Genomic DNA, 27,707 nt, shown 5'->3' with positions numbered 1-27,707 from the left:
CCGATTTTTGCCATTCGTTTTTATTTCTATGTTGTTGTTTTTTTTCCTTTTCTTCTTTTAATGTCTCTTTTGCCTGTTTCCTTTAGAACCCACTGCAGAAATCAGCAAAGGTCTGATGAACAGCACTGCATTCACTGGTGAGGAGTTCTCTATCTCCCTGGAGCTTTCGGCTGTTTGCTCAGGCTTTTGGTCCCTGAATGGGCGCCTCCTGCGCAGCGGAGCTGACTACCTCATCACCAGGTCGAAGAACACGCACACACTGCTCTTCCGTGTCGTGACCATGGAAATGAATGGTGCTGAGGTCAAATTTGTGGGTGGAGGCTCACAGAGCAGTTGCATCATATCTGTGACGGGTAAACTCTTGAAAAATGCTCTGAATTTTTAATATATTGTAGTACATTTCCCTTTTTTGTCTCAAAACTTTCTATGTTTTCCCTCAGCCCCACCTGTTAGGTTCACCGGCAAGTCACATCATCCAGAGGTTGTGACCTGCAGTGTCCAAGACACTGCTCAGTTGACTGCCGAGGTGTCAGATTACGATGCACAGGTTTGTGATAGAAACATAAGTTATTAACATGCTATTAGGAATAAAATAACATGTCTTAACACTATGACTTTGCAGGTATTAAAAATAGTATCACTCTCCAGTTCCATCCTCTTGTCCAAAAATGACCACTTCACTGTGAAACCAATGCCATGGTGAACTGATCCATGTTCATTTTCGTCTGTGATCCTTATAATGCAGTGTATCTAACTGCTCCTTAAACATTCTGAGAGAGTATCCTCTGCTAAGGCCATCAGTGTATTTTGCAATTTTAACAAAAGCTGATATGCAAAAAGATGAAATAGTCCTTTCACTTGCCCAGCTCTTCAAAGTTTTATGAAACGTCAGCTCAGTAGTTTTCACATAACCTCACCTAAAACAGACAAATGGTAGCACTCGCACACTGCCAGAGGAATAACCTTTATTTATCATAAAATTATTTCAGGACGTTCCATCTCACTTTGTTTGTTGCTGTTTCTTTTCTTTTATGTTTTACAACTTCAGTTGAATATCAAAGTACTCCAGTAATTCTAACCATCACTTTCTCGTATCTATTTTGGAAAACCGTTTTGCTGTTGTTTCTTTAGGTGGTTTGGATGAAGAACGGGCGCGAGGTAAAAATGGGCAAGAAGTATGAATATGTCATAAAAGAGCGAAACAGGATCCTGATGGTACACAATGTTACAGATGAAGATGTGGGTATTTATGAGTGTGTTTTAGCTGAAGACAGGATGCCCATTCAACTCACCCTTAAAGGTATAGTTACTGAAACTGTAACCACTAACTACAGCTTTAAAGTTTAACTTTACTTTGAAGCGGAGACATTAGTTGAACAAGCACACAGTATACTGTTACAGTAATTTATTCACATGAAAATAAATGCCCATCATTGCATTAGCAAACTGCACATTATTTAAAATGGCAGCAATTCCCAATCTAATCTTGTTTTCTCCTAGATGAACCTCCCAAATTTCTAAATAAAGCCAGAGGTCCCATGGGACTGTCATCGTCCCTTAAAGGAGACCTTGAGCTGAACTGTGAGGTATCTCCTGTCAGCACTGTTGTTGTGTGGAAAAAGGATCAAGTAGAGATCACTGAGGACCAAAGAACTACCATCGTCTCCAAAGGGACTCAAAGGAAGCTTATCATCAAGAATGCCAAGAAAAGTGATGAAGGACAATATTCTTGTGAGACAGCAGCTGACAAAGTCACATTCCAGGTCAAGATCAAAGGTAAGACTGCGTGACAATACGTTTAGCAAGCTTAAGGTTAGGAAACCTTGGTAAACCGTATTTTTCTCTCGGAAACTCAAGCTCTAGCTGCCTTCTCCAACAATGACTCAGTCCAGAAGGAGGTGAAAGCCACCCTCTCTCAGAAAGCAACACTTAGTTGTGATATGTCTGACAGCAAGACAGAGGTTAAGTGGTTTAAAGATGGCAAATTGTTGGTATCCAGTGGGACAAGATATTCAGAGGCTAAAGGCACCACCCGCCAACTGGTGATTGAGCAGGTGGAAAAGAGTGATGCTGGAGAGTATACCTGTGAAGCTGGAGGGGATAAGCTGGTCTTCAAGATGTTTGTGTCAGGTAGATGTATATATAAAATGCAAGAAATGTAACAAATACAAGTACACTGTGTTTTATCTCCCTCTTCTTGTGATAACACTCTGTTAAAGTTTTGGAAACGAGGAGGACACCAGAGCAATAATTTGCAATAGTTTTGGAAGCAAGATGTTTTCCCTTTCTTGCTTATATACAGGATTCTGGTTTGCTTAACAGTCCGGGGTCTGTCAAACAGTCATGAGTCAATAGTGATTGCAACAATTGTGTGAATGTTTTGCTATGGGCAGGAATGACCTCCCAAACATTCCTTATTTCAGCAAAGCTGGAGAGGCATCTGCTGGAACAGACTTTGTGGTTCGATCAATATATTATGTAGAGGGTGTGCAGCTTTGTCCATTATGCACAGCAGCTTTTGCAATGGCCTTCTTTGCACAATCAGCTCCAAAGGTTCTAGAGCAGTAATTCTTATTTTCTATCCTTATTGTGTCGACTGATGCTCTGAACGTCATTTAGCCTTTTGGGAAGCTTGCTGAAGAATGATTCGTTATCGTCAGTCATTGGTAAATTTAGTTATTTGTCCCAATAATTCTGTATTTGTCATTGACTTTCAGAGGCTCAATCAGCCTTCTTCAATAAAGAGACAGTTCAGAGGGAGGTGAAAGTGACTCTCTCTGAGAAAGCCACCCTGAGCTGCGAGGTTGCTGATGACAAGACAGAGGTGAAATGGCATAAAGATGGCAAGCAGATGACTTCCAGCAAGACAATCCGCACTGAATCAAAGGGCAAGAGTCGCCAGCTGGTGATTGACAGCGTGGAGAAGAAAGATGCTGGAGAGTACATCTGCCAAGCTGGGTCTGAGAAAATGACATTTAACATCCATGTGGCAGGTAAGATTTTTTGCTACAAATTACTAAGCTTTAATTGAATAGTGTTTGATATTTTTCTTGTCACGACTCCTCCATCAGAGGCCCAATCAGCTTTCCTTAACAAGGCGTCAGTCCAGAAGGAGGTGAAAGCTTCTCTCTCCCAGAAGGCCTCTCTTAGCTGTGAGGTTTCTGATTCTAAGAAAGAGGTGAAGTGGTACAAAGCTGGCAAGCTCCTCGCTTCCAGTAAGACAGTGCATGCAGAATCAAAGGGTAAAAGCCGTCAGCTGGTGATAGACAGCGTGGAGAAGAAAGATGCTGGAGAGTACATCTGTGAAGCTGGGACCGAAAAGCTTGTCTTCAAACTTGAGGTGGCAGGTAGGATCAAGGACTAAACTGGCCTGTTGTCCTCACTCAGTTGAAAGTCTTGACAGGTACTGCAGGTACCTTTAAATTCCCAGAAAAAAAAAAAACCTTTTCACCACATTTATGTTCTCCACAGATACACAAGTCCAGTCAGCCTTCTACAAAAAGGAGTCTGTCCAAAAAGAGGTGAAAGCCACTCTCTCCCAGAAAGCCACCCTGAGCTGTGAGGTCGCTGACACAAAGTCAGAGGTGAAGTGGTACAAGGATGGCAAGCTGCTAACTTCCAGTAAGACAGTGCATGCAGAATCAAAAGTCAAGAGTCGTCAGCTGGTGATAGACAGCGTGGAGAAGAAAGATGCTGGAGAGTACATCTGTGAAGCTGGGACCGAAAAGCTTGTCTTCAAACTTGAGGTGGCAGGTAGGATCAAGGACTAAACTGGCCTGTTGTCCTCACTCAGTTGAAAGTCTTGACAGGTACTGCAGGTACCTTTAAATTCCCAGAAAAAAAAAAAACCTTTTCACCACATTTATGTTCTCCACAGATACACAAGTCCAGTCAGCCTTCTACAAAAAGGAGTCTGTCCAAAAAGAGGTGAAAGCCACTCTCTCCCAGAAAGCCACCCTGAGCTGTGAGGTCGCTGACACAAAGTCAGAGGTGAAGTGGTACAAGGATGGCAAGCTGCTAACTTCCAGTAAGACAGTGCATGCAGAATCAAAAGTCAAGAGTCGTCAGCTGGTGATAGACAGCGTGGAGAAGAAAGATGCTGGAGAGTACATCTGTGAAGCTGGGACCGAAAAGCTTGTCTTCAAACTTGAGGTGGCAGGTAGGATCAAGGACTAAACTGGCCTGTTGTCCTCACTCAGTTGAAAGTCTTGACAGGTACTGCAGGTACCTTTAAATTCCCAGAAAAAAAAAAAACCTTTTCACCACATTTATGTTCTCCACAGATACACAAGTCCAGTCAGCCTTCTACAAAAAGGAGTCTGTCCAAAAAGAGGTGAAAGCCACTCTCTCCCAGAAAGCCACCCTGAGCTGTGAGGTCGCTGACACAAAGTCAGAGGTGAAGTGGTACAAGGATGGCAAGCTGCTAACTTCCAGTAAGACAGTGCATGCAGAATCAAAAGTCAAGAGTCGTCAGCTGGTGATAGACAGCGTGGAGAAGAAAGATGCTGGAGAGTACATCTGTGAAGCTGGCACTGAGAAGTTGGCCTTTAAAATACATCTTGAGGGTAAGTAGAATGCAGATTGATAAATACCTGATTAAGATGATTAAAAATGGCCTGTAGTGGTGTACATCCTTCAAGTGTCAGCTACTTTATTCTAGCTGTTTTTAATGACAAAATAAAAAAGTGAGTTTGGCATCATTTTTATTAATAATCATGTCATGATAACACGTTTTCAAACTCCCTTCTTTCGTTATCTTGTAGCACCAGTTTTCTATGTAGCTGTGGTGTCTTATGCCTCTGTTACTGAGCAGGTTTTTGTTGCCTCTTTACTTCCTCTCTGCTGTACAATATTTAACGATTAGATATAATAATCTTGGTTGTATTTGGCTTCTACCTCACCTAAATAGTAACTGTGATTTGTTAAAATGAAGATGTAGCATTACGGTGACACTTTCTTTTATTCCCTCAGCAGAGATCCAAGTCAAATCTGCCTTCTCTAACAAGGAGTCTGTCCAAAAAGAGGTGAAAGCCACTCTCTCTCAGAAAGCATCCCTGAGCTGTGAGGTAGCTGATGTGAAGACAGATGTGAAATGGTACAAGGATGGCAAGCAGATGACTTCCAGCAAGACAATTCATGTGGAGTCAAAGGGCAAGAGTCGCCAGCTGGTGATAGACAGCGTGGAGAAGAAAGATGCTGGAGAGTACATCTGTGAGGCTGGCACTGAGAAGTTGGCTTTTAAGATACAAGTGGCAGGTGGGTGGGAGAAGATGTCGCAAGTATTTTCTGCAGTATATCAGCACGCTGAATTTGTCCTGTTAAGCAGCCCTAATTTTCTATTGTATTTGGGAGTTTGTAGTTAGTAGCTTAGTCCATTCACACTTGCAGAGAGATTTTGCCTGTGTTAATGCATTTTTAATCTCTTCTGCAGAACCACCAGCTGGCTTCTCTAACAAGGAGTCAGTCCAGAAAGAGGTGAAAGCTTCTCTCTCCCAGAAAGCCACTCTGAGTTGTGAGGTTTCAGATTCCAAGGCAGAGGTGAAATGGTACAAGGACGGCAAGCTGCTGACTTCCAGCAAGGGTATCCACATGGAGTCAAAGGGCAAAAGTCGTGAGCTGGTGATAGAAAAAATGGATAAAAGGGATGCCGGAGAATACACCTGTGAAGCTGGAACAGAGAAGTTGGTATTTAAACTGCATTTGACAGGTAAAATATATTTCAGTTTTCACTGATTTTGCCACTGGATTGATGATTCTTTGCACAAAGCATTTAAAAGGTGTTCCTCTGTTTGTAGATGTATCCGTCAAATTCCAGAAAAAGCTTCTCAAAGACACATTTACTTTTGAAGCAAGTGAAAGCATTGTTTTAGCCACTGAACTGATCAAAGAGAGTGGTAATGTTAAGTGGTTTAGAGATGGTGTGGAGCTCAAAGAGAGCAGCAAGTATGAAATGAAAAAAGATGGTGTCAATCGTACTCTGATAGTGAAATCTGCAGAGACCAAAGACAGTGGAACATACTCCTGTCAAACCACTGATGACAAAGTGGAGTTCAAAGTTCAGGTTAAAGGTAAGTCAGAAGCAACTATTTCTGTATAGACCTCTGCAAATAGTAGATTTAGTTTTGAAGTTGAACTCTCGTGCTTTCATTTCAGATTCAGCTTTGAAGTTTGTTGTGCCTTTGAAACCTGCTACAGTGGAACTGGGAGGCACACTTAGCCTGATTTGTGAACTAAATCAGGCCTCAGGGAATGTTGTCTGGCACCATAATGGCCGTGACATTAAGCCTGGTAGTAGGCACTGTGTCAAAACAGACGGTCCTAAGCGGCTTCTTACTGTGACTGGCATGACGAAGGAAGATGAAGGAGAATACAGCTGTGAGTGTAAAAATGACAAGACCTCCGCTAAAGTAACTTCTAAAGGTAAATAATAAATTTAATCAGAACAACACAGTTTAGAGTTAGAAGGTATTTATTGAATATGAGTCTGCTTCATTCCTCTCAGCACCAAGACAAGTGAGGCTAACCACCAAACTGAACAATGTAGCTGCAATGGAAGGAAAAGACGCCATTTTCAAGTGTGCTGTCACTCCAGCAGACGTCCATGTTAAGTGGTTCCACAACAGTGTACCCATCACAGCTGGACCCAAGTACAAAATTGAGCACAGCGGTGGGACTTACTCACTTACCATCACCTCTGTCACCCAGAAAGATGCAGGAGAGATTAGTATTGATGCAGAAGGCAAAAGCTGCAAAGCTACCCTTCAAGTACAACGTAAGAATGGGGACGAATGTTAGAATATCTGCATTCATGATCTAAAACTTCAGCTTCCAAATTATTCTAAAATTCTGTGCACCCATTTCAGATGAACCTGTGACATTTAAGAAAAAGCTGGAAAACCTGACGGTGGAGGAGCAAAGTGAAGCAAGGCTGGAAGTGGAGCTCAGTAAGGCGTCAGAGGAAGTCAGGTGGATGAAGAACAGTGTAGTGCTGCAGCCTGCTGGAAATGTACAGATAAAGGTTGATGGAACTAAGCAGGCTCTGGTCTTCAACTGTGTAACTCATGCTGACCGCGGAATCTACTCTTGTGAAACTCTGGATGACAAGACCCAGGCCAAGCTCACTGTTGAGAGTAAGACTGATCATTGTTCGCATCTATAAAGGGTTGGAAATAGGATTCATATTACAATGACACCGTACAGTATTTCAACAGGAATAGCGTGTTACTTTCTGTTCATATTTTTTGTGGATTAATTTAATTGATTTACAAGTCACAAAGTCGTATCATTTACTAATGCCTGCACGGTAAACTCTTTTCTTCCCCCTTTTAGTGAAGAAGATTCAGGTAATAAAGGGTCTAACAGAAACCAAAGCACATGAAACAGAGACAGTAACGCTTGAGGTAGAGCTCAGTCAGCCTGATGTTGAAGGCTCGTGGACCAGAGATGGGGCCAAGGTAAAGTTAGGAACAAATTGCCGCATCATAGCCCTGGGAAAGAAGCATGCCCTGACGCTGTCCAATCTCAAGAGGGAAGATGCTGGAACTATTGCCTTCCAAGCAGAGGGAGTCCATACCTCAGGCAAACTGATTGTCACAGGTCAGTTCTGCCTGCCCTCACTGCTGTTAGAGTCTTGCTTGACCAATCATCGTAATTTAAACTAAAATGTGTTGATTGTTCAGAACCTCTTGCTATGATATCCAAACCCATGACGGACATCAGTGTTCCTGAGAAGGAGAAGGCTTCTTTTGAATGTGAAGTGTCTAGAACTAATGCAGATGCGAAATGGTTCAAGGTAAGAGATTATTGTCTCTAAGGGGGAATAACATGATTTGAAAATGTACAGTGAATATGAAATATTTTGAAAATCAATACATTTGCAGAATGATGTTGAACTGAAACCTGGGAAGAACTTTGGCATTCATTCCTTGGGCCGAAAGCGCACGTTGGTCATCAACAAATGCACGCCCGAAGATGGAGGCACTTATGTCTGTCGCACCACTGACGATAACACATCCGCCAAGCTCACCGTTCATGGTAATTGTTCATCACATCACAAAGTGACAAATCAGTAAAGGTCTGTTCATGAGGGTGTAGTGTTGAAATGGGTTCTCTGAACTGTCCCTGAAGCCAGAGACATTAAGATTGTGAAGAAGCTGGAGGATGTGGAGGTGATGGAGAAAGAGAGTGCTTCGTTTGTCTGTGAAATCTCACACGATGATGTGGAGTGCCACTGGTACAAAGGAAGTACCAAACTCAAAGTCAGTGACAGCATCAAGATGAGACAAGAGGGTAAGGCTTCTAGAAATTATAAGATAAAAAAACTCCAGCATACTTTGAATTGATGTATGTTCACGCAGTATTTTAGTTTTTATCAGAATAATATTATGACATATTTTCTTAACACCGAGTTATTTCTTATTCCAGGAAAAAGCTATGTACTGCTGTTTCGATGTGTTACCCCTAATGATATTGGTGAGATTAAATTTACAGCTGAGAAAGCATCTTCATCAGCAACACTGAAAGTGAAAGGTAAATGAGTTTGTCTGCTTTGTGCTAAAAATCCCTCAACAGTGAATACTGTAGGTAGTTATGCATGGAATCAGTGAACCATGTTACAATGTTTAATGCGGTTGCAAATGGATTACTCTCATTCATTTAAAAGCTGTCAGAAAGTTGCAATGATTACACCTACCTTCACCTTTGAAACATTTCCTCTAAATTTAGAGTTTGTCTTCTCAGTCCCCCCCCGGCGATTAATAAAGTATTTCTGATTCTGATTCTGTATTTTGTCAGATGATGATGATGATAGAAAGATAGATGATGTCTCACAAAAAAGACTCAACATGGTGCATCATTCTGACAGTATTTAGTCTGATGAGATAAATATCCGGCTGCAACTAACATTTACATTGTTATTCCTCATTGAGGCCTGATGGCGCAATAGACACATCTCCATAACAACACATCTTGGTGGTTTATACATTTGATTTTTGGAAGTCTCCTAAATATATGTGAGGGTGATTCAGTTCTGAGGCAGATAATGCTGCATGGTAGTTGCTGTAAATGGCATAAACATGCACAATTTGCCTAATTCTTATGAGAGAGCCTTTCTTAATACAGTAACAGAGATTTCAAGTCGTGTATGTTATTGCTATATGCTTCAGCTTTTAAAAAGTTCAAGCTCAAGATGCCTCAAAAATGATGATGTATCATAATATTTAAGTCCCATTTGCTTTGGCCATGGCATCATTCAGCCTGCCATCTACTGCTATGCGCTAAAGCAATAGCTTCGGCAAGGCCTCTGGCATAGCTTTTAGTGTTCATATGCTGCTTGCATAATAGTGTTCATTCACTAAGTATTATTGTTACTGTAGAGCTTCCTGCCAAGTTTGTGAAGAAACTCAGGGATAAGATAGCGATGTACAAGCATCGTGGTCATCTTGAATGCCAAGTGTCACGTGCCAGTGCGAAGGTGAAGTGGTTCAAAAACAAGATGGAGATCAAACCAAGCAAAAAGTACGAGATTAAAAGTGAAGATGTGTACCGAAAGCTCACGATCAACGACGTGGACTCCGGGGATGAAGACACATATATCTGCGATGCTACTGATGACAAGACGTCATGTAAACTACTTGTGGAAGGTAACAAAGTGGAAGACGACAAAGATCATTGTTGATGTGAATAGATACACCATTCCCACAAAACAAGCCATCAGCTCCTAGTCAATGAGTCACTGGTTTTCTATATGTGAAATAATGTACTAATGGGATTTAATGGAAAATCTGTTGATTTATTTCCTAACTATTTTGTAACAAGCCTGACCTACTAAATTAGTTGACTTGAAACTAATTTCATTGCAGTTGAAGTAACCTGTGCAGGTATTTGATAGATTAGTCTCAGGGTGAAGTTTGGTCGGAATTTTGTCAGATCATCACAGGCAAAAAAGCTCTGTAGGTTGTGCAATTCCAAATATATCTTATTGTAGATTATACAGTATCACAGAGGAATTCATTTTAGTTTTAGTTCTTGAAAGAGTTCCCAGTACCCATCCCAGTTTTTCTATTTTTTTACAAGTTGAAATTCACAATGCATGCATAATCTTGGATGCCATTTGCAGTTTGGTTTGTTTATTTAAAAAGTGAATCATTAGCTGTTTTCACACTGAGATCCGCTACCGTCGCGGGTCCAAATTGCCACTTCATCCCGCATCGAGCAATGTGAAAGCTTGGCGTATTAAGCCGGAGTTACAGTTGACGCGTCTGTCACGGTGGTGGCGGACCGTGACGTCAAAATGACGTTTCAGTCCTGGCGCTTGCCTTGAAAAGACGGCGCATCGCGTTGTCATGCACCAGTCAATTTTTGTAACTTGGCTGCGCCGAGAACAACGAACCGGATGGACCAAAACTTGTGGACAGAGATTGGCAGAACTTTGGGGAAAGAGGGAGAGTTCTGTAAGAATGTGTGGAAGAAGCTACGGGACAGATACGTGAAGGAAAGAAGAGGGCAGAGACTCAAAGTGGTGATGCCAGGGGCCTTCACCTCTTAACTGAATTAAAAAATTTAAATTATCCAAATACTGCAGCAGTATCATTAATTACAGTGTTCCTGCTCTTCATTGTTTTCTTCTCCACTTTCGTCGTTGTTGAGTAGTTAGCGGTAACCCTCACGTAGCAGCGCCACCTCTGTGACGGAGAAAATTGCAACGACTGGCGCATCGATTTGCGCCACTATATATTGCGGGCACGAAATTGTGACGTCATCAACACCGCTCGCGCTAGCAGACTCGGCAACCATGCTGGAGCCTTTAGGTGATCCGTGCCGCCTGAAGCCGAGTTCCGGGGGCGTTGCCTAGTGGCAGAGCGTCACACGAAACACATAAAATGCTGGGCACAACCCATGCGTTGGAGGTAGGCTTAAATACACCTGTCTGCATCAAATTTTTCAAACCAACGATAGCGGGACACCTTGAGGACTTGTTTTTGTTGCTGGCTGTTTGTTCGGTCACGCAAGTATCAGTTCATGGAGATGTTATTTTATGGGGTGTGGATGGTCATCTTTCTCGCCAGCCCTTCCAGCAGAGGTCCATCTTTCACCGTCCCCGACATGTGGCGGTAAATAACGTCCTCTGCTCGGAGGCTGAGGAGCTTGCGGACCTCCTTGTCTCCCCAGTTGGCCATCTTGCAAAATGTCTCGAACTTGCAGAGTAGAACTTGAAGTGAAACTTGTCCTCACCTGTCGCTGTTGTTCTGATCAGCTGTCCATCCTGTCTTTTAAACTCCTCACGTCACGCCACGCCCACGTCCATCCCGCGTCAATTGCTTTCACATCAAATTTGGCTCGGCAAAAAGACTAGGGTCCGACGTGGGTCGAATGGCGAATCGAGTTGACATCCCAGCCCGGATCGTCAGTGTGAAAGGAACAGCGGACACACTAAATTCGCGAATTAAACGTGGGTTCTTCCTCAGTGTGAAAGGGGCTAGACACTCATGATTAATTTTATTTGATGAAATCGTCATATTGACTTCCAATAAACCGTTCCTTTTTCACAATCCCTGCAGAACAGTCCATCAGCATTGTTCGAGAACTCAGTTCAGTAGAGGTGACAGAGCCCTTTGCAGCTGTTTTTGAGGTTGAAATTAGTATGGAGCTGGTAAAACCTCCAATATGGACTTTGAATCGAGCTCCTGTGCAGGAGGGTGCTGATGTTGAGTTGGAGAAAGAAGGCACCATGCACCGTCTCACTTTCAAAAAGACCAAAGCATCAATGACAGGACCTGTACAGTTTACAGCTGGGAAGAGCAAATCCTCAGCAACTCTCACAGTCAAAGGTAGATGTTTGGAATTGGCCACAATAACTTTTTTCGAGTGATATTGTTATGATGCCTCTGTGCCTAATCACCAACTGTTTTATGTATTTAGAGCGTCCACTTGAGATTGCAGAGCCCGTCAAAGATGTGAAGGCGAAAGAGAAAGGCTCTGCCACATTCACCTGCAAATTCTCCGCCCCACCCAAAGAGGTTAAGTGGTTCAAAGGTCAGGTACCTCTGACAGCTTCAGACAAGTACAACATGAAACAAGATGCTACAAGGGCCCAACTCACCATTCAACGGTTGACTGAGGAGGACAGTGGAGAGTATCGCTGTCAGTCAGATCCTGCAGAGACCAGAGGAACCCTTACTGTTGAAGGTACAATATCCACCTCTGAAAACAACAAAAAAAAAACAATTGGGTAATAAATAATCAGTTAAAGCAAGTGTACCTATCTGATCATCAAAATTATACTCGTGTCTTGTTTCTATCCACTAGTGCGGGACATTAAGATCACCAAGCACCTGGCTGACACAGAGGTTGATGAAGACAGCGATGCTGTGTTCACATGTGAGATTAACTATGAAGATGAAGAGGTGCAGTGGCTTCTGAATAACAAAGTGCTCTGCAGTAATGAAGTCAACACCATCACACATGAGGGGAAGGTCCACAAGCTCACGCTGAAGAACTTGGCACCTCAGGATGGGGGGACCATCGCCTTTCAAGTCCGGAAACAGAAGGAGTCTGTCACTCTCAAGGTCAAAGGTGAGGACTGCCAACCACTTTACTTACTGAAGTTACTGAAGCAACTTAATATTTCGGAAATTAATAGTTACAATTTTACTGTGAACATAAACACTTTCAACTTCACTGAACCTACTTAACCTTGCGGCTGAGAATGTGATATATCCCTCAGTCAATCTTACCTTTCTAAACAACCCTGCAGAGAAGCGGGCTGTGTTCCTCAAGTCACTAGATGATGTCATTGGAGAAGAAAAAGGCATGATAACTCTGGCATGTGAAGCATCAAAGCCGAGGGTTTCCCCAATATGGAGAAAAGATAGCAAAGTCTTAAAAGCTGGACCAAAATATGAGCTCCTTCACACGGGCAAGTCTTTGGGACTGATCATCAAAGATGTCACCAAAGAAGACGCTGGAGAGTACAGTTGTGATCTTGGCACAGAGGTCTCCAAGTCAAAGGTCACTGTAAGAGGTGAGTATCTCTATCATTTTGTACTTATTGTAATGTTTCGACAAAAACGGGTACATAATACATCTTTTTTACATTTTTTCCCTTAGAAATTGGTATTGGAATAACAAAATGGCTGAAATCAGCTGAAGTGAATGAGGGAGACGCATGCGGCTTTGAGTGCATTCTGTCTCGTGAGAGCAAAGATGAGTGCGCATGGACTGTTAACGGCCAAACTGTTGCAAATGAAGGCCGCTTTAAGATCTCCAGTCAAGGACGCAAATATATGCTGACTATCAAGGATGTCACGCCCGCTGATTCTGGTGAGGTGGTCTTCAGCTTTAAAGACCTGAGCTCCAAAGCAACATTAACTGTTGAAGGTGAGTTCAATACTAAATTTTAAGAGGCCCGGAGACCAAAGACAAATGATTTTGAATTAAATATTTTATCTTCTGTTTTGACAGGAAAAGCTTCATCGGTGTCAAAAGGACTTGAGAATGCATCTGCTGTTCAAGGCGAAGATGCTGTTTTTACCTGTGAGGTGACACAGGCTCGTTCTACTGTAAAGTGGGCCATGGAAGGCAAAGCCATCAAAACAAGCCAGAAATATGAGATCAGCCAACAAGAGAAGGTGATGAAGCTGACCATCCGTAATGTGTCTGCGAAAGACTCTGGAGAGTACAGTTGTGAAGTTGTTGGAGGTGCAACTACCAAAGCTAAGCTGGAAATAAAGGGTAAGATTGAAAATAATCTTACGGCACTTAAGAGACTCAAGTATGAAGATGCATATTGTAAATGTAAATGTAAATGTAAATGTAAATGTATTTTATTTATACAGCCCTTTACAGACAATCCTTACAATGTACCAAAGTGCTTTACAGCAGGTAATAAATAAAGAGAAGAATAAGTAAAAACAAATAAAAACAATAAAAGAACAGTGAAAGCAATAAAATACAACAAAATCGAATAAGATAAAATAAGATAAAAGTGTCATCATACTACTGGGTATTAAAAGCAATCCTAAATTAGTAGGTTTTTAGCCTAGATTTGAAGAGGCCCAGGTCAGAAATAAGACGCAGCTCAACGGGGAGCTTATTCCAGAGCCTGGGGGCAGCGACGGAAAAGGCTCGGTCACCCCAGTGTTTGTATTCTGACCTGGGCACTTCCAGCACTTCCACTTGTTGACCTCAGAGCTCTACCAGGATTGCGGACTGTTAAAAGCTCAGATAAATATGATGGGGCGAGGCCGTTAAGAGTTTTAAAAACAAACATTAAAAGTTTAAAATCAATTCTGTAAAGGACAGGAAGCCAATGGAGGGAGTTGAGAACAGGAGGGATGTGTCTGTTAGTGTTGGTTAAACGACGGGCAGCAGCGTCTTGCACAAGTTGAAAATTGTGTGAAACTGTCCTGAAAAGCTAGCTGTTATCTTAACTACACATGTAATGGGTTTTGGGCTAATCCTGTTTGTCTAAGACTTTTGACAATGCTTCTCTTTTTAACAGAACCAATCCATAAATTCACTAAAGCACTGGAGGACAGCCAAGCAGATGAGAAGAGCTCTGTGACCTTGCAATGTGAGACAGCACAAACCCCATCCACAGTCGTTTGGCTTAAAGGCCACACAGAGCTGAAAGCAGAAGGCCGATATGTGATGTCCCAGAAGGAGGGGGTCTTAACTCTCACCATCAAACACCTGGAGGATGAAGACACTGATATCTACACGTGTGACGTGGGCACTGCCAAGAGCATGGCAAAGGTGACAGTTAAAGGTGAGAACCTAAGCATCTACAGTGCAACAGTAAGACAAAAGATTCCAAATTTACTTTGGTCCCTCTGCTCCTTAGATGAAACTGGAATAAATTCTGTGTCCCAGAAATCCGTTAACTGTTTCACAATCAGTTGAGCAGAATAAAAGTCATATAGTTACAGATAAGTACAGACCCCACATATCAGATAATTTGAAATTGAATCTTTTGATCCATTGATCTTGTCACTCCATTTTATATGTCGCATGGTTTTTGATACCGATATTGAATGTTCTTGAAAATTTCGAGCACTTGTATTTTTCTTCATTTGTGCTTATACAGCTTAGTTTAGGCTATGACTGTAGTATGACTTGAGCTCATTGGATGGTTTGCTTTTGCTTTAAAAGCTATGTCTGTGGTTGTATTGGGAAAAAAAAGGAAATGGTTATTGTTTTGAAGGGGAATCTGCAACATTTGTTTGTCTTGTCGGTCCTACTGATATGCCTTATGTACTGTATAGTGGTGGCAGGAACATAATAACAGATTTCTGAATGATCTTTAGGCTCGGGAGGGGGTTGTTCAATCTCTGAACATTAAAAACTGGTTCCCAGAGAGTTGTGCGCCATACACCATGCATCGTTTGCTTTATGTCACAGAAGGATGTGCTTTTTGTTTTTGGTCCTGTGCCATTCCTTTCATTTTTGTCTTTTGTCTTGGATTTGTGTGATTGAGCGTTTATTAGCACCACCATAAACTGTGAACTACATCCATTTGCATGTTGTGATGTTTCACAAGTGACCTACAGTGCCTTGCGAAAGTATTTGGCCCCCTTGAACTTTTCAACATTTTGCCACATTTCAGGCTTCAAACATAAAGATATAAAATTTTATTTTTTTTGTGAAGAATCAACAACAAGTGGGACACAATCGTGAAGTGGAATGAAATTTATTGGATGTGTCAAACCTTTTTAACAAATAAAAAACTGAAAAGTGGGGCGTGCAATATTATTCGGCCCCTTTACTTTCAGTGAAGCAAACTCACTCCAGAAGTTCAGTGAGGATCTCTGAATGATCCAATGTTGTCCCAAATGACTGATGATGATAAATAGAATCCACCTGTGTGTAATCAAGTCTCCGTATAAATGCACCTGCTCTGTGATAGTCTCAGGGTTCTGTTCAAAGCGCAGAGAGCTTCATGAAGACCAAGGAACACACCAGGCAGGTCCGAGATACTGTTGTGGAGAAGTTTAAAGCCGGATTTGGATACAAAAAGATTTCCCAAGCTTTAAACATCCCAAGGAGCACTGTGCAAGCAATCATATTGAAATGGAAGGAGTGTCAGACCACTGCAAATCTACCAAGACCCGGCCGTCCCTCTAAACTATTATCTCGAACAAGGAGAAGACTGATCAGAGATGCAGCCAAGAGGCCCATGATCACTCTGGATGAACTGCAGAGATCTACAGCTCAGGTGGGAGTGTCCATAGGACAACAATCAGTCGTACACTGCACAAATCTGGCCTTTATGGAAGAGTGGCAAGAAGAAAGCCATTTCTCAAAGATATCCATAAAAAGTCTTGTTTAAAGTTTGCCACAAGCCACCTGGGAGAGACACCAAACATGTGGAAGGTGCTCTGGTCAGATGAAACCAAAATCAAACTGTTTGGCCACAATGCAAAACGATATGTTTGGCGTAAAAGCAACACAGCTCATCACCCTGAACACACCATCCCCACTGTCAAACATGGTGGTGGCAGCATCATGGTTTGGGCCTGCTTTTCGTCAGCAGGGACAGGGAAGATGGTCAATTTTGGTGGGAAGATGGATGAGGCCAAATACAGGACCATTCTGGAAGAAAACCTGTTGGAGTCTGCAAGAGACCTGAGACTGGAACGGAGATTTATCTTCCAACAAGACAATGATCCAAAACATAAAGCCAAATCTACAATGGAATGGTTCACAAATAAACGTATCCAGGAGTTGGAATGGCCAAGTCAAAGTCCAGACCTGAATCCAATCGAGAATCTGTGGAAAGAGCTGAAGACTGTTTTGCACGGAAGAATGGGCAAGAATTTCAGTCTCTCGATGTGCAAAACTGATAGAGACATACCCCAAGCGACTTGCAGCTAAAGGCTGCACTTAAAAGTATTAACGCAAGGGGGCCGAATAAATTTGCACGCTCCACTTTTCAGTTTATGTTAAAAAAGTTTGACACATCCAATAAATTTCATTCCACTTCACGATTGTGTCCCACTTGTTGTTGATTCTTCACAAAAAAATTAAATTTTATATCTTTGTTTGAAGCCTGAAATGTGGCAAAAGGTTGAAAAGTTCAAGGGGGCCGAATACTTTCGCAAGGCACTGTACAACCACATGCATTGTCTTGTTACACTTTGTACATTTAAAAAGTGATTTAATTTTGTTGCACTAGAACGAGAGATGTAAGTTTACATGTTGTAGGCAAACCTTCCTCAAGAGGAACATCAATCTTCAATCATATTTGAGTTTCATAAGTAAAGGCTGGATAACTGGGACATCTCAGGTCCTCCATTATCTGCACTTATGATTTCACTTCCATCTGCGCAGCCAAACAAAATCCAACAACGTGTTTCGTATGAACAAGACACTGTTTATTTTATTTTAGCCCTACCAGCAAGTTTCAGTGAGAAGCTCAAAAACCAGACCAGAAACGAAGGGGAGGCGGTGACGCTTTGCTGTCGGATATCAAAACCTGCTGCTGACATCCAATGGAAGAAAGGCTCTGAAATTCTCAAACCAGGAGAGAAGTATGACATGAAACAGAAGGACACCTCCTGTATACTTCAAATTATGAATTTGAAGGCTGAAGATAGCGGAGAATATTTTTGTTTCTGTGGAAACGAGAAGACATCTGCAACCTTGAAAGTCAATGGTATGAATCCATGCAGTCTTCTTCAGTGACGTTTTGGAAAAGTTAACCCTGTATTAGTCTGCTGTATTAGGCTTGAGCATGTTTTGCTAAAACCTTTTGGTGAAACTTCCCCCCCAAATTTTGACACGTATTGAAAACTTGCTCATCCAGCATTGCCACCAACCTTCGTGCAGAAGCTGAAGAACCAAGAGGCTGAAGAGGGTGTTATTGTTACTTTGAGCTGTGAGCTGTCCAAACCTGGAGTCCCAGTGGAGTGGAAGAAGGGAACACAGGTCCTGAAGTCTGGAGAGAAGTACCAGCTGAAGCAGAAGGCCTCTGTGAACGAACTCCTGATCAACAAGGTTGTGCCAGAAGACAGTGGAGAGTACAGCTGTGTGTGCGGAGACCAGAAGTCCACAGCTAAAATCAGCATTAAGGGTATGAATACAATTTTAATGGGTGGGTTTAAGATTTCTTTCTTTTTTCCCCCCAATTGCATAGAACGAGGTTGTATATTTATGTGTTTTTGCTCATTTCTAGTTGGGTCTTCATGACACAACATGGTGTGAAGTGTCAATGTCTTGTTATGTTTATCTGTAAAATGTCATGGCCTGTCATTGGTTACTAACTAACTAATAAATACACAGCTCAACCGGTGACGGTCAAAAAGAAGCTGGAGAGCCAGGAGGCTGAAGAAGGAGCCGATATTATTTTGAGCTGTGAGCTGTCCAAACCTGGAGTCCCGGTGGAGTGGAAGAAGGGAGCACAGGTCCTGAAGTCTGGAGAGAAGTACCAGCTGAAGCAGAAGGCCTCTGTGAACGAACTCCTGATCAACAAGGTTGTGCCAGAAGACAGTGGAGAGTACAGCTGTGTGTGCGGAGACCAGAAGACCACAGCCAGCATCAATGTTAAGGGTACGAAGAGGACTTTAAGAGAGTCAGAATTATTAGAAATAATAAAAACATGTTGGAAGAAATGTTAAGAAATGTTTCAATTGTAAATTTTCTTTGTTTTTTTTAAGTCTACATGTCTTTGTGGATTGCCCCTCCTCGGTGTTTGCAATTTTGTGTTTGTTTTTTTAATGTATGAATTGTAATTTCTATGTTTTATGTGATGGCATGCCATTGGTTTACTAACTAACTAATGAACCATCAGCCCAACCAGTGACCTTCAAGCAGAAGCTGGAGAGCCGGGAAGCTGAAGAGGGAGCCAATATCACTCTGAGCTGTGAGCTGTCTAAACCTGGAGTCCCGGTGGAGTGGAAGAAGGGAACACAGGTCCTGAAGTCTGGAGAGAAGTACCAGCTGAAGCAGAAGGCCTCTGTGAACGAACTCCTGATCAACAAGGTTGTGCCAGAAGACAGTGGAGAGTACAGCTGTGTGTGCGGAGACCAGAAGACCACAGCCAGCATCAATGTTAAGGGTACGAAGAGGACTTTAAGAGAGTCAGAATTATTAGAAATAATAAAAACATGTTGGAAGAAATGTTAAGAAATGTTTCAATTGTAAATTTTCTTTGTTTTTTTTAAGTCTACATGTCTTTGTGGATTGCCCCTCCTCGGTGTTTGCAATTTTGTGTTTGTTTTTTTAATGTATGAATTGTAATTTCTATGTTTTATGTGATGGCATGCCATTGGTTTACTAACTAACTAATGAACCATCAGCCCAACCAGTGACCTTCAAGCAGAAGCTGGAGAGCCGGGAAGCTGAAGAGGGAGCCAATATCACTCTGAGCTGTGAGCTGTCTAAACCTGGAGTCCCGGTGGAGTGGAAGAAGGGAACACAGGTCCTGAAGTCTGGAGAGAAGTACCAGCTGAAGCAGAAGGCCTCTGTGAACGAACTCCTGATCAACAAGGTTGTGCCAGAAGACAGTGGAGAGTACAGCTGTGTGTGCGGAGACCAGAAGACCACAGCCAGCATCAAGATCAAGGGTAGGAGGAGGATTTTCAGAGTCAGTGGGATTTCTTAACCAAAATTGTAAAGCAATGTTTCAGTTGTAAAAGTCGATCTGTTAAAGTTAAACTCTGCATGTATTTTTTTTTTTATTACATTTCCTCTGTGTTTGTGATTGTGTGTTAGTTTCTTTTGTGCATTGTGTTTTTTATGTATTATGTCATGGTGTGCCACTGGTTACTAACTAGCTAATGAACCATCAGCCCAACCAGTGACCTTCAAACAGAAGCTGGAGAGCCGAGGAGCTGAAGAGGGAGCCAATATCACTCTGAACTGTGAGCTGTCTAAACCCGGAGTCCCGGTGGAGTGGAAGAAGGGAGCACAGGTCCTGAAGTCTGGAGAGAAGTACCAGCTGAAGCAGAAGGCCTCTGTGAACGAACTCCTGATCAACAAGGTTGTGCCAGAAGACAGTGGAGAGTACAGCTGTGTGTGCGGAGACCAGAAGACCACAGCCAGCATCAATGTTAAGGGTACGAAGAGAATTATCAGAGTCACGGGTGTTTAATGCAAATTTATAAGCGCTGTTTCATTTGTTAATGTTTTTTTTTTTTATTATTTCAAGGTCAGCACATCATTCTTGATTGCGTTTCCTCTTTGTTTGTGTTAGTTTCTTTTGTGCATGGTGTTTTTTATGTATTTTGTCATGGTGTGCCACTGGTTACTAACTAACTAATAAACCATCAGCCCAACCAGTGACCTTCAAACAGAAGCTTGAGAGCCGGGAAGCTGAAGAGGGAGCCAATATCACTCTGAGCTGTGAGCTGTCTAAACCTGGAGTCCCGGTGGAGTGGAAGAAGGGAACACAGGTCCTGAAGTCTGGAGAGAAGTACCAGCTGAAGCAGAAGGCCTCTGTGAACGAACTCCTGATCAACAAGGTTGTGCCAGAAGACAGTGGAGAGTACAGCTGTGTGTGCGGAGACCAGAAGACCACAGCTAACATCAATGTTAAGGGTAGGAGGATTTGTGAAGTAAATGTCTGCAGTATGTCAAGATTTTTTTTTTCTTGCAATGTATTGATGGGTCTCACATGTGCTTTAACATTTTGTGCTGACACCCAATGCAATGTGCCGTTGACATTCAGTCTCATATCACTTTGAAATTTGATGTTGATTGGATTGAGTTGGTGGCACGATTGTATTAAAGTTATACTGTTTATACTAATTCTGTCTGGACTGTAGCAATTGTATCTGTAACAGATGCATTTGCTATGAAATTTCTTTCACTGTTTTGATGTTATTTCATTTTTTTTTCTTTTGCTGGCTCATGAATGTATAGTTTTTGAGTGTCTGACATAGTTGATGAGACGGTCCCTTCACATTTTAGTGGATCCAGAGGTTGAAAGAATTTGCCTGAGTCACTTTTCTTTGCTGTTGAGTTTGAATTTTCCTTCCTTCTCAAGAATATTTTGTGTCACTTACTGGACTTATCCTTTAAGAGGATTTGAAATTGGAAAACTAACAAAGGGCTCCTGTTATTGATTTCTTACAGTTTAGCACACCCTGCCTTTTAATGTGTTGTACGTTTTAGTTTTTAGCGGTGGAAGTGCTGATGCTTATCCATAAACTTTCATTCATGTTGTACTGGAGCAACTAACAGTGTTTTATGGTGCATAATTACTCCTGAAATTGCTTTCTGGACCATTTATCGGGTGATGTTTAGCTTTACGTTGATAGGTAGGCTAAAGATATTGGCAGATATTTTACAGCAAATTAATTGTAAACGATTCTCTCTCAGCACTGAAGCTGTCAGCTCCTCCTTCAGCTGCTAAACCAGAATCCAAGGAGCAGGAGACCAAAGAAAAAATAGAAGGTATGGAGAGAAAATAGCTCATGAGACTTTCAGCTTTATATGCTCTGTGTTTCTTGGTAATGGCATTTGTGTTGGCAGGTGCTGTAATCCTTCAAATTGTGCTTGCGCTTTGTTGTCCACACAGTTATGATTCATGATATTTCTTTTCTCAAATGATAAGTGCTTCTATTGTGTCCTGTGTTAAATGCTCCTTCTGTCTTTCAGTGTAATTTTTACTTGTCCTAATTGCTATTTGGCGGCATGTGCAACACAATCAGCTCAATGAAAATTAGAAGAAAAAAAGTGCCCTCGTGTTTGGGCCAGTTGTGTTGGTGTCAAACTACTGGGTTCAGAGCGATACCTCTTGCTGGCTGGTGTTTGCGTTCCCACAGTCTTCTGTGTCGTATGACTAATTGTTTTTTGCATCGTAAGTGTTGTCTGATGCACTTTAAAAGGATCTGGCAATGTCACTGTTTTCTGCCGTAATACTTTAGGCGGTATTTCTATATCAAAACTGTATTTGCATTCCAGTCAAGACGGTTGAGTCTACTTCCACAGCTGCTAAAGACATTCAGAAAAGGAAGCAAGCTGCTGACTGATGTTAGAACTTCATCCTGTTGGTCATGAATTGGCTTCTTAAAGTTTTTTAGGCCATAAATGTGTTTACCCAGACTTTTAGTCTTGGCTTAAGTGGTGTTATTACTTGCACTTGCTGGTTAATGTTGGTATTATTATTTGGAACTATTAAATGCTCAGTGTTTCCCACAGAATTTTTGGAAACTATGGGGGGGGGGGTAAATTCACGCGGCGTGAATTTGTTCGGCGTAAATTTGTGCGACTGCAGATTTTATTTTATTTGATTGATTTGCACACATTCATTCAAATATAACAAAAAAATACACAAAAAAATACACAATAAAACACAACAAATTAAAAAAAAGGAATGTGTGCTGGAGATGTCAGAAACCCTTGTGGGCTTATGAGGAAACCTCATCTTGTCATTAAAACCCAATGATAACAATTGTAATAGAAAATATTTACAGGTTAAAACTAAACTTCATGAAAAATATGAATGGATCATATACAGTGAGGACTTTTTGAGAAACTTGAAAAGGTTTTCCTTGATAACAAAGGGTGTGGGAAGTACACAATGAGTTCAGGAACACATCAGAAGTGGTTTGGTGTTGATATCTTTAAAAACAAGAGAGCTATTACAAAATAAAAATCTAAAATGGAATTAACTATGCACACTGAGTAAATGTTCTACCTAAAATGATTTTTCTGGAAACTAAAAGACTGTGAAAGCTTTATAGTGAGTTCACAAACCCATCCGAAGTGGTTTGGTGTTCATTGGTTGAATATCCAGTGAGAACAAAAAAAGGCGTTGCACTTTTGCGACGGTCCCTAAGCGCTCCGGCTGCCGTAGTTCACTTAGAAATATATTCGGCGCGGTTACTCTGATCTTTCAGGCTTACTTTGGTGAGTTGATAAAGCCTGTGGTATGTTAGTCTTAGTTTTCTGTAAATATTAATACCATCCTGAGGCTAATTGGTGCGGTTTTCGTGACGCTATTACAATTACAAAGCTGGAAAATAGGCGAATGTCGAATATAAAACCAACTTCACCCCGCTCCGCCTAGTCGGGACGGTTGAACCACACATGCGGGACAGATGAAACACCTTATTTTAAACAGAAACTATTGAGCTTACTATTTTTTTAAGCAACATACCGGACAACATACTAGTGTACTCGTCATTGCTCAAATTTCACATTATTTCTCAGAATATAAATAGGTCAAAAAAATATGTTTGTCAATGAAATCACGATGATTACAGCTGACCTTTATGCATGCGCACCCACTGATCTATAACGTGTGTCAATCGCCCCGACAGCGACTAATAACACATAAACCTTTTTTGCCACTAAACTTCAAAACTCTGACATTGCACACTTTAGGACATGTTTAATTACTAATTCACCTGTTGTATAGTCATATTGGTTGGTTTTCGAGGAAATCGCTGTGTTTCAAAAAAAAAAAAAAAAAAAAAAAAAAAAAAAAAAAATCGCTGTGTTTCAAACGATTGGGATTCGGAAACTACGGCGGCCAAAAGGAAACTATGGCGGGCCGCCATAGTTTCATCAATGTATGGGAAACACTGATGCTATGGCTTATGTCACATTTTTGCCACTCGTGCTTCTAAGAAAACAATAATTTAAATCTAAGCACTTCTGGATTTCTGTGTTCTCTGTGTTCTGTTGTTGCATGGAGGCTGACTGTTGACTCGAAGACATGTTAATGACCATCAGCTGTGGTTCGTTCTCGATGAGACATGAGCGCTCCACGCAGCTGATGCGTTCATGTGTCAAATTGAAATTGTGGTTCAATCATTATAGCTGTAACACTGCAAACTACTGAAGAGGTCCCTAAACAGCTTCTTCTCAATCAAGAGATAAAGAAAGATTCACAAGAACTTGAAAGTGGAGTTGAAGGTAATGCAACACATGTCGGCATGGGTTTAATGGATGCTTTCAATGCTGTAAACATGGCATTTTTGGTTTGCCGAAAATCTCTCAACATCAGTGCAGAACTGGAAAGTTTGCGGGGGAATGGCAGCTCAGTTTGGCTTCGGTGTCTGTCTGATAGTATGCAGATAGTTGAATGGCTTGAATATCTAGAGTGAAGGTTATCATTGTTTCTTTTAGTTCCACTCTATGATGCTGTTTTGTTAGGTGTATTCTGTTGTAAACTCTGTAGCTTGCCTGTTTTAATGCTTTGTTCTGCACTTCTTTGTTTACGCACCAGTTATTTTGTTGCTATATGGCAATTTCATAAGTGATGTTTTGGACTGTTGCTTTTGTGTTGGATCACCCATTTGACCTGTGAGAAAAAATATAGAATTTCTTTGTTTTTCCTTGTAGCATTATTTAAAAATATATATGGTATTTTGTAATTGCCTCTCATTCTCACAATCATCCCTTTGACACCGACTGTATGAACATCAGTATTTTTACTTTAATGGAAGGACATTGTTCAGTCTGCAGAGTTAAAAGCAGGCAACGGTGAAGTGTTTTAGTTTTCAGCGGTGGAAGTGCTGATGCTTATCCATAAACTTTCATTCATGTTGTACTGGAGCAACTAACAGTGTTTTATGGTGCATAATTACTCCTGAAATTGCTTTCTGGACCATTTATCGGGTGATGTTTAGCTTTACGTTGATAGGTAGGCTAAAGATATTGGCAGATATTTTACAGCAAATTAATTGTAAACGATTCTCTCTCAGCACTGAAGCTGTCAGCTCCTCCTTCAGCTGCTAAACCAGAATCCAAGGAGCAGGAGACCAAAGAAAAAATAGAAGGTATGAAGAGAAAATAGCTCATAGGACTTTCAGCTTTATACGCTCTGTGTGTCTTGGTAATGGCATTTGTGTTGGCAGGTGCTGTCATCCTTCAAATTGTGCTTGCACTTTGTTGTCTACACAGTTATGACTCTTATTCCTTGTCCTAATTGCTATTTTGCGGCATGTGCAACACAATCAGCTCAATGAAAATTAGAAGAAAAAAAGCGCCCTCGTGTTTGGGCCAGTTGTGTTGGTGTCAAGCTACTGGGTTCAGAGCGATACCTCTTGCTGGCTGGTGTTTGCGTTCCCACAGTCTTCTGTGTCGTATGACTAATTGTTTTTTGCATCGTAAGTGTTGTCTGATGCACTTTAAAAGGATCTGGCAATGTCACTGTTTTCTGCTGTAATACTTTAGGTGGTATTTCTATATCAAAACTGTATTTGCATTCCAGTCAAGACGGTTGAGTCTACTTCCACAGCTGCTAAAGACATTCAGAAGAGGCAGGAGATAAATGAAATTGTAGAAGGTAATTTTATCAATTCTTACCTTTGCTTGTGTGCTGTGCAACATTTTGTTAAGGTGAAGCCAGAATTGAACAAAAACACAAAGCTAAGTGCTTCAAACAATTGTCTCTCCGCAAGCTGCTGACTGATGTTAGAACTGCATCCTGTTGGTCATGAATTGGCTTCTTAAAGTTTTTAGTCCATACTTTCTGGTTAATGTTGGTATTATTATTTGGAACTATTAAATGCTATGGCTTATGTCACATTTTTGCCACTCGTGCTTCTAAGAAAACAATAATTTCAATCTAAGCACTTCTGGATTTCTGTGTTCTCTGTGTTCTGTTGTTGCATGGAGGCTGACTGTTGACTCGAAGACATGTTAATGACCATCAGCTGTGGTTCGTTCTCGATGAGACATGAGCGCTCCACGCAGCTGATGCGTTCATGTGTCAAATTGAAATTGTGGTTCAATCATTATAGCTGTAACACTGCAAACTACTGAAGAGGTCCCTAAACAGCTTCTTCTCAATCAAGAGATAAAGAAATATTCACAAGAACTTGAAAGTGGAGTTGAAGGTAATGCAACACATGTCGGCATGGGTTTAATGGATGCTTTCAATGCTGTAAACATGGCATTTTTGGTTTGCCGAAAATCTCTCAACATCAGTGCAGAACTGGAAAGTTTGGTATTTTGTAATTGCCTCTCGTTCTCACAAACATCCCTTTGACACCGACTGTATAAACATCAGTATTTTTACTTTAATGGAAGGACATTGTTCAGTCTGCAGAGTTGAAAGCAGGTAACGGTAAAGTGTTCATAATTTGTAATTACATGTACTTGGCACTGGCTGGCTGTTGTCTTCGGGTCAATGACTTCATCTCTGTAAGATTGCAAGAGTAATTTTGTATTGTATCCCAGCTGAGAAGACTGCTGCTGGAACAGCTGCCAAACAAGATACCCAGAGCCAGGGGACCAAAGAGCCCGCACAAGGTAGCTCTTGATATTTCTTCTTGGCTGTAGAGTACATTACTCCTTATGGCCATATTCATTTCCTTGTGTTGCCACTTACAGGTGTTCTTGCTATGATACTGTTCCGTTCGCTTTTTTATGATCCAAGTAGATATGGGTTTCATGTTTGGCTGTAGCTTGTTTATGTGCATTTCATGAAGTTTGTGAAGTCACTTATTTTAGAAAAATGTTAATATGATTTTTAAGCTAAGGTTAACAGACCAAGATCCAAACATGTGTACTTCATTGAGAACATTGTGAAGTTTTTTCTAGTTGCACATTCTCTCTGATGTAGTGTGCATTTGTAATAAATCGGTCTGTTTAGCTTGTCTGTGTCGCTTGTGTAACGTATGAAACCCAAACGCTTACTAGGACTCAAGTGCGTTACAGTAAATTTATTACATCAAACATAGAACATTTATTCCAGTGTTAAACCCCTTTTAACAACATGAATCTCTTTTAAGCACAACAAATAAAACACCTTCCTGCTCACCGGTGAGTCACTGCGGGTTAGTTACAAAAATCTCCAATAAATCAATATTTTTTTTACATACACACTGGATCTCAAACTTCAGGATGGAATTGGTTCAGTCTTAGACTCACAACCTTGTGAATTTGCATAAATACAACCACATAACGTGCTTTTCAGTCCTTCAGTTTTGTGTTTAAACTCTGCAGTCTTTTCACTCGTCTGAGGAGTTGTAATTATCCCATGGAGTCTTTAGTTGGCTAACGTATCGGCTAACTACTTTGTGCTGACTGTGGAGAATCTCATGTGGCAGAGCAATACTCACGGCCCACCGTCGGTTCCCTTGATGAAACGAGCGATGAGGGGAGAGAGAAGGAGCATGAGCAGCATGAGCAGCCTGGACATCCGCTGGACCTTACACCGTAGCGCAGCCTTGGGTGTGGCCGGGGGCCTCAATTCTGGTTCTGGGTGCAGCCGCTCAGACCACTCGTCCTCGTGACGTCCCGGCCGCACTTCTTTCGTAAGCTCTGACTGTCTTTCTTTCATGAGTGGCACACCCACTCCGAGCTGGCTTGAACTCTCACGTTAACTTGAAGTGAACTGAAGTTATTAAACCGTCCTCTGGACAACTGTAAGCCGGCTACGTCTGTACATGTGCTCCTCCCGTCGCCGCCATCTTCTCACCCTCTCGTTCTACTCCGCTCTTCGTCTTGCCCCAGTAGGCCTACAAGATAAAATATGTCCATACCCTGTGTGTACCCTTTACACTTGCAAGTTTAAGTTTACATCATTTTCTCCTAAATCGATAAATCGGAATCGATGTTTTAGATCAGAGTGCTGCCCACCTCATGCAGTGTAAGCTTGAACATTCTCCAGTAGCCTACCCCAAATGTATTTGTAGTTTTAAGGCTATAGGTTAAAGTTAAAAGGGCGTAGTTTGTGATAACAAAAAGCGATCAAGCTGTAAATTGCATCTAATTTAATTCCTCCACTTTAAATGTGTAATAGCGACTAC

The 27,707-nt window shown here is 41.5% G+C and overlaps 1 protein-coding gene across 3 annotated transcripts in view; it reads left to right on the top strand.

Moving 5' to 3' along the window:
* The window catches only part of obscnb (obscurin, cytoskeletal calmodulin and titin-interacting RhoGEF b), a 62,777-nt gene that overhangs the window by 7,414 nt on the left and 27,656 nt on the right, over positions 1-27,707 (top strand). Inside the window, exons 6-47 of one of the 3 annotated variants that reach the window (XM_075483194.1) lie at positions 87-353; positions 441-547; positions 1,132-1,300; positions 1,501-1,776; positions 1,858-2,130; positions 2,718-2,993; positions 3,072-3,347; positions 3,472-3,753; positions 3,878-4,159; positions 4,284-4,565; positions 4,972-5,256; positions 5,432-5,707; positions 5,796-6,068; positions 6,154-6,420; positions 6,503-6,772; positions 6,864-7,130; positions 7,330-7,596; positions 7,680-7,792; positions 7,881-8,034; positions 8,128-8,289; positions 8,425-8,529; positions 9,375-9,641; positions 11,559-11,828; positions 11,920-12,186; positions 12,307-12,573; positions 12,755-13,021; positions 13,108-13,377; positions 13,462-13,731; positions 14,501-14,767; positions 17,387-17,653; positions 17,804-18,070; positions 18,280-18,546; positions 18,788-19,054; positions 19,296-19,562; positions 19,788-20,054; positions 20,269-20,535; positions 21,319-21,393; positions 23,767-23,862; positions 24,654-24,728; positions 25,163-25,237; positions 25,695-25,790; positions 26,134-26,205. In XM_075483194.1, coding sequence (XP_075339309.1) covers positions 87-353; positions 441-547; positions 1,132-1,300; positions 1,501-1,776; positions 1,858-2,130; positions 2,718-2,993; positions 3,072-3,347; positions 3,472-3,753; positions 3,878-4,159; positions 4,284-4,565; positions 4,972-5,256; positions 5,432-5,707; positions 5,796-6,068; positions 6,154-6,420; positions 6,503-6,772; positions 6,864-7,130; positions 7,330-7,596; positions 7,680-7,792; positions 7,881-8,034; positions 8,128-8,289; positions 8,425-8,529; positions 9,375-9,641; positions 11,559-11,828; positions 11,920-12,186; positions 12,307-12,573; positions 12,755-13,021; positions 13,108-13,377; positions 13,462-13,731; positions 14,501-14,767; positions 17,387-17,653; positions 17,804-18,070; positions 18,280-18,546; positions 18,788-19,054; positions 19,296-19,562; positions 19,788-20,054; positions 20,269-20,535; positions 21,319-21,393; positions 23,767-23,862; positions 24,654-24,728; positions 25,163-25,237; positions 25,695-25,790; positions 26,134-26,205 — 9,432 coding nt within the window. The remainder of the gene's footprint in view (positions 1-86; positions 354-440; positions 548-1,131; positions 1,301-1,500; positions 1,777-1,857; positions 2,131-2,717; positions 2,994-3,071; positions 3,348-3,471; positions 3,754-3,877; positions 4,160-4,283; positions 4,566-4,971; positions 5,257-5,431; positions 5,708-5,795; positions 6,069-6,153; positions 6,421-6,502; positions 6,773-6,863; positions 7,131-7,329; positions 7,597-7,679; positions 7,793-7,880; positions 8,035-8,127; positions 8,290-8,424; positions 8,530-9,374; positions 9,642-11,558; positions 11,829-11,919; positions 12,187-12,306; positions 12,574-12,754; positions 13,022-13,107; positions 13,378-13,461; positions 13,732-14,500; positions 14,768-17,386; positions 17,654-17,803; positions 18,071-18,279; positions 18,547-18,787; positions 19,055-19,295; positions 19,563-19,787; positions 20,055-20,268; positions 20,536-21,318; positions 21,394-23,766; positions 23,863-24,653; positions 24,729-25,162; positions 25,238-25,694; positions 25,791-26,133; positions 26,206-27,707) is intronic. The other 2 variants (XM_075483195.1, XM_075483196.1) reach the window with 2 other exon arrangements.

The sequence above is a fragment of the Odontesthes bonariensis genome, chromosome 14 (genome assembly GCF_027942865.1).
Source record: "Odontesthes bonariensis isolate fOdoBon6 chromosome 14, fOdoBon6.hap1, whole genome shotgun sequence".
In the NCBI taxonomy this organism is placed as follows: domain Eukaryota; kingdom Metazoa; phylum Chordata; class Actinopteri; order Atheriniformes; family Atherinopsidae; genus Odontesthes; species Odontesthes bonariensis.
Note: the sequence above shows the minus strand (reverse complement) of the source record. Positions and strands in the feature narration are given on the sequence as shown.